Below are 6,400 nucleotides of genomic sequence, written 5' to 3' on the forward strand. Positions count from 1 at the left end.
TACAGTGCCTTGCTAAAGTATTCGGCCCCCTTGAACTTTGCGACCTTTTGCCACATTTCAGGCTTCAAACATAAAGATATAAAACTGTAATTTTTTTGTGAAGAATCAACAACAAGTGGGACACAATCATGAAGTGGAATGAAATTTATTGGATATTTCAAACTTTTTTAACAAATAAAAAACTGAAAAATTGGGCGTGCAAAATTATTCAGCCCCCTTAAGTTAATACTTTGTAGCGCCACCTTTTGCTGCGATTACAGCTGTAAGTCGCTTGGGGTATGTCTATCAGTTTTGCACATCGAGAGACTGAAATTTTTGCCCATTCCTCCTTGCAAAACAGCTTGAGCTCAGTGAGGTTGGATGGAGAGCGTTTGTGAACAGCAGTTTTCAGTTCTTTCCACAGATTCTCGATTGGATTCAGGTCTGGACTTTGACTTGGCCATTCTAACACCTGGATATGTTTATTTGTGAACCATTCCATTGTAGATTTTGCTTTATGTTTTGGATCATTGTCTTGTTGGAAGACAAATCTCCGTCCCAGTCTCAGGTCTTTTGCAGACTCCATCAGGTTTCCTTCCAGAATGGTCCTGTATTTGGCTCCATCCATCTTCCCATCAATTTTAACCATCTTCCCTGTCCCTGCTGAAGAAAAGCAGGCCCAAACCATGATGCTGCCACCACCATGTTTGACAGTGGGGATGGTGTGTTCAGGGTGATGAGCTGTGTTGCTTTTACGCCAAACATAACGTTTTGCATTGTTGCCAAAAAGTTCGATTTTGGTTTCATCTGACCAGAGCACCTTCTTCCACATGTTTGGTGTGTCTCCCAGGTGGCTTGTGGCAAACTTTAAACGACACTTTTTATGGATATCTTTAAGAAATGGCTTTCTTCTTGCCACTCTTCCATAAAGGCCAGATTTGTGCAGTATACGACTGATTGTTGTCCTATGGACAGAGTCTCCCACCTCAGCTGTAGATCTCTGCAGTTCATTCAGAGTGATCATGGGCCTCTTGGCTGCATCTCTGATCAGTTTTCTCCTTGTATGAGCTGAAAGTTTAGAGGGACGGTCAGGTCTTGGTAGATTTGCAGTGGTCTGATACTCCTTCCATTTCAATATTATTGCTTGCACAGTGCTCCTTGGGATGTTTAAAGCTTGGGAAATCTTTTTGTATCCAAATCCGGCTTTAAACTTCTCCACAACAGTATCTCGGACCTGCCTGGTGTTCCTTGTTCTTCATGATGCTCTCTGTGCTTTAAACGGACCTCTGAGACTATCACAGTGCAGGTGCATTTATATGGAGACTTGATTCCACACAGGTGGATTCTATTTATCATCATTAGTTATTTAGGTCAACATTGGATCATTCAGAGATCCTCACTGAACTTCTGGAGAGAGTTTGCTGCACTGAAAGTAAAGGGGCTGAATAATTTTTCACGCCCAATTTTTCAGTTTTTTATTTGTTAAAAAAGTTTGACATATCCAATAAATTTCGTTCCACTTCATGATTGTGTCCCACTTGTTGTTGATTCTTCACAAAAAATTACAGTTTTATATCTTTATGTTTGAAGCCTGAAATGTGGCAAAAGGTCACAAAGTTCAAGGGGGCCGAATACTTTCGCAAGGCACTGTATCAGTAACCCTGTCTTGTTTCTGTGACGTGTTATTTAAATGTGCTAGTCAGTCTGTCATTGCTCCTCGTTTCCTTACAGGCGGGGTAAAGACATGGTGATGAATGAGTGCGTGGGTCATCTGCTGAGGACCAAGAGTTCAGAACACTCGGATGGAGGCGTAGCAGCAGGAGTGGCGGTGCTGGACAATCCTCTCCTCATCTGAGAAAATGCACTCCTGCTAGGTGGGCTGTCAGCAGAACACATGGAAAACGGTGATATCGCGGCTGCACTTTGGGGATCACACTGTAACTTTGTCTGCTACAGCGTGAAACAGAGGCTGATCAGGTGTGTGGCCCGGGTGTTTGTTGCTCCCGTCTAGCTGATGCCAGCATCACCAGCTCCAAAAGGATTTATGAAGACCATGTTTGCTATTGGTGTATGACAAAATGAAATGCTACTTTCAAATACACCCCGAAGCAAATTATAACACTTAAATTCAGTAAGTAATTAACTCCACAGCACACTCAGTTCAGTAATATATGTGTCATATGTAAGTGCTGCAGCATTCTTTTACTGGACCTCAAATGAAGAGAAGATCTGTTGATTGTTAGATGCAAATTGAAGGTATAATCTCATAATTTATCAATTCATAATCTTTTAATATTTTTAAAGAAAAACCTAACAGCTCTCACGCATAATGGTAGTTAAAAGTGATGATTTCAGAGATAATGTGTGTTTACATGATTCATCTGGCTGCTGATCACTTCACTTTGACTGTAGACTTTGTCATGAGCAGTCTGCCTTATATTTATGAAATATGTACAAGCCCAAATGAAAAAGAAGCTGGGATGGTATGTAAAATCTAAATTAACGGCACTACCTCAAGAATCATCACTCTTCTATAAGCGATTTAACGACATTGGCTCAAGATTACTTTTGAAGCAACATTTGCTGCCTTCAAGACGGCATCTCTTCCAGGGACGCCCATGCATATTTCAAGACAATGCAAAACCTCATCCTGCACGAGGAAAAGGGTGCGAGTGCTGGACTGGCCTGCTTGCCTGCACCCCTGACCTGTCCCCACTATAGAATGTGTGACGAACACCCAGGACTGTTGTGGATCTTAAGACCTGTTTGCAGGAGGAATGGGACAAAATGACACCTGACACACGTAATCACTTGGTGTCCTCTGTCCCTAAACGTCTCTTAAGTGTTGTGAAAAGGAACGATAACATCACACCGTGGTAAACGCTTTACTGTCCCAACTTTTTTGGAATGTGTTGCAGGCATCAGAATAGAAGTGTGTTTATTTTAAACAAAGAATAAAGTTGATGAGGTATCACATCAACTGATGTGCTGCTGTGTTGTTTTCTATGTAATACAGGAAACAATTGATTAACACATCACTGCTTTCTGTTTTAATTTTGATTTTTCCATACCATGCCAACTTTTTCTAATTTGGGGTTGTAAAACTCATTTCAAGTGTCCTTAAAGAACAGATTTTTTTTTGGTTTTGTTTTGCTTTTTGAGTACTGTGTGTTCTTTGTGACTGAGACAGATAAGTCTTACTTTATACATGCAGAGACTGTGACATCTTGCTGTGATTTCTAAACCCTGGAATGCATAAATAAAGGCAAATGACCCCAAACATTGTTATTAACTAAATAAATTCTTTCTTCACGTTTATAGATGCAGTTGAGCAGACGATGCATTAGGTCATGGTGACATGCTTTAACAGCCACCACAGCTGAGAGGTGAAGCCAGTTCTGTGCGTTTCGAGTGACTGGCGCCTGCCAGATGCTGATTCCATGATGCTATTTTAATACACTTTTATACAAGAAATACAGCTGAAGTGTGTGGGGGAAACAACTCCGCAAATGATAGTACAGTTAGAATGATGCGCTATACTGGTCAGACTGTTGTCCCCACCCACCCATACACTGGACACTAAGCTTATACTAAAGGAGAAGATCAGTCATTTTTTATATTAACAGCATTTTCAACACTCCCTGTAGAGAGACTAAAACTAATGAATGAACTAATTCTACTCACTGTTAATATCCGCCAGTCCTGGATTAGTTTATTCGTCTTGGATGTCCACTGCTGTTCAAAAAAGATTAAAAACACACCAGGGAAACACACCGCTGCATTTAGTGACATGTTTCCTCACTACAAAGCACAAGACCCTGATATTTGTTAAGAATATCCAGATATCTCATGTACTGGCCCATCGCTCTTGCTTATGTCAAATGCTGTCACAAGTTATGGCAGTTCGGAGCCTTTGGAGCAGCATTTAAAAAAAAAAAAATGCAAGTTTGGTGTTTTGTAATGAGGAAGCATGTCAACCAGTGGTGTGGTGTGTTTCAGGACAAAACAGAGCCATTCTAATCTGTAGATCATTTGTAACTCATCACACACTAATTCTGACCTCCATGATGCATTCTGTGATTGATACTGAAATCATGACTTAAGATATGATGATGGAGAATTAAAAACCAAGTGTCAGAAACCTGTGGACCAAAAGCCACTGCCCCATGTGTTCACTTAAGAAAAAACTGTAATCGTGTTTATCTGCCTTTATTATCTGACCACAAACAAATCACGCATAAAAGGAATGAATAAATACTAATATAGATGGGATAAATGGTCATTTTATGGTATTGCTTTGTTGCCAAGTCTTAGATGATGCTGAATACCACTTTTTTTGGTTTATCACATTCTTATTGATAATGAGCATTTTCAAATATAATTTTAACCAAAAGATATTTAACATATTTGATAAGCTAAAGGTGACAAGCTGTAGATGCTGCCAACAAGTCTTGAATAAGGGTCTGAATACCTTTGTGAATGAGAGATTTCTCTTTTTGGTTGTTAATGCATTTGCAAAATCATATTAACAAATCTACAACACAAACTTTGCAAAAATTCAAGTGGTCCGCATACTTTCTGAAGCCACCGTAGGCTTCCTTTTACTATATTCTACCATCCAGTAGCATAGAGTATGAGGGTTTACTACCTCAAATACTGGGCAAAGTGAGATTTTGCATTATGTCTTGTGTCCTGCTAGATTTTAATATATATCATAGATAGCCTAATAGAATACTACTTGGGTTACTTTTATATATTACATGTTTATAGCCAGTAGGTTAGAATTGGAACATAGTAGTGGTATCAAACTTTATGGTTACATTTGATAGTTTTCAACCAAAATGCAAAGCTGACTCAAACCCTAGCACCCAAATTACTGGCGCTATGTATTGTAGCTTCACTATCCTCTCCAAATGATAACAGAGGTTTCCTGTGGCTATAGAGATATGCAAGGATTCATTCATTCAAAAATATGTTGCTTCAGAGGATTACTGATTTTATGTCCACCACACTGTCAAAGTCGACATGGATACAGGCTTATGACAGCAGCTGTGTGATAAGTCAAATTTAAAATGAGTGTTTACAAAGAAGTTGTCTACTGTATATTGTGTTCACTTCATTACTGTTTAATGCAGTAGATCTTTGACTAGAATACGTGAAACCCAGCGTTTAGTACTGTATGGTCTGACATTTCAGAACCCTATACTGTTGGTGGATGGTATGATAGGCTTTGTGACATTTGGTGGCCAAAGGGAGAACTGCATGTTGGATTTTATGAGCCTCCTGCACTGCATTATTGATGTAGCGCCACCGACAGGGCACCGCAAATACAGCGCGGTGAAAAAAGTATGACACTTTGAAAGCCTAGATCTGTACTGTTGGTTTTTGTATTTTTATTTCTTATTTTGAAAAATATATATAAAAAAAAGGGGCAGTAAGATTTTATCTGAAAAATTACGCTGATTTAACTTAACGGCTATCTCAGTACAAAAAGTGGGACACAACAGTACAACACTTTCAGCATTTATATATATAAAAAAACATTCCTCATGCATAGTGCAGAAAAATACTGTATGACACAAATGCAGGGTAATTTCTGGCTAGGTTAGGCTTCATTTATATTAGATTACTGGGATATATATTTAAAATAAATAGGGTGAAAGAGTTAGGTGCTTATTATACTAGTGTGGTAAGAAACCCAGAGATAAAATAATCATTTAAAAACCTACAACAGACACAGGGACACTTCTGAAAAGATTACAGAAGATACAACTGGAGTAAAGGCAGTGCTTGAACTGCTACATGTGATGAAAACAGTTAAAACGAGACACAAGAGCATCATTACATATCCAGACTGAATGCTTTACACTTCAGTAAGTCAGCAGCAGCATATAAAAACACATTTGTCTTGCCATTGAAAAGGCCATGTGTCTCTTCTCAGTCTCTACAGTTTCTCTCTATAGTACGGTGGCCTCACAGGAGTTAGGCTGCAGTATCTCAAGTGTTACAATGAGTTTAACAGATTTTCTAAACCAGGGGTAGAAAAACGCATAGATCACAGGGTTTAGACAGGAGTTAAAATAAACCATAAAAGCAATAACTAAATTCATTGAAAAACCAAGTGTGATGGCATAGCCGGAGATAGCAGCAGAATAATATGGACAGTAACACATGAGAAACACAGCAACAAGGATGCCAAGAGTCCTGGCTGCTTTCAGCTCTGATTTCTTAGCAGTTACAGTCACTGAACGCTGCAGTGTGACAGCTGCAACGTGGGAGCGCATGGCACGGGCCTGAGATGCAGCCACCACAAACACTCTCATATACAGAATGACAATGGCAGTAATGGGAAGGATAAAGAATAAGACAACATCGACAGCACCATTATAGTTAATCACACATTCTCCATAGCAGGAGTTAT

The 6,400-nt window shown here is 39.3% G+C and overlaps 1 protein-coding gene across 4 annotated transcripts in view; it reads left to right on the top strand.

Moving 5' to 3' along the window:
- gss (glutathione synthetase) overlaps positions 1-4,155 on the top strand; it is a 20,750-nt gene extending 16,595 nt beyond the window's left edge. For 2 of the 4 annotated variants that reach the window (XM_020617952.1, XM_020617950.1), the window contains exon 13: positions 1,711-2,785. In XM_020617952.1, the coding sequence (XP_020473608.1) occupies positions 1,711-1,834 (124 nt within the window). In that variant the 3' untranslated portion in view covers positions 1,835-2,785. Of the gene's footprint in view, positions 1-1,710; positions 2,786-3,300 lie in introns of those variants that run through there. The other 2 variants (XM_020617951.1, XM_020617953.1) reach the window with 2 other exon arrangements.
- The last annotated feature ends 2,245 nt before the right edge of the window (positions 4,156-6,400 follow it).

Source organism: Monopterus albus, unplaced genomic scaffold (genome assembly GCF_001952655.1).
Source record: "Monopterus albus unplaced genomic scaffold, M_albus_1.0 scaffold197.1, whole genome shotgun sequence".
NCBI lineage: Eukaryota > Metazoa > Chordata > Actinopteri > Synbranchiformes > Synbranchidae > Monopterus > Monopterus albus.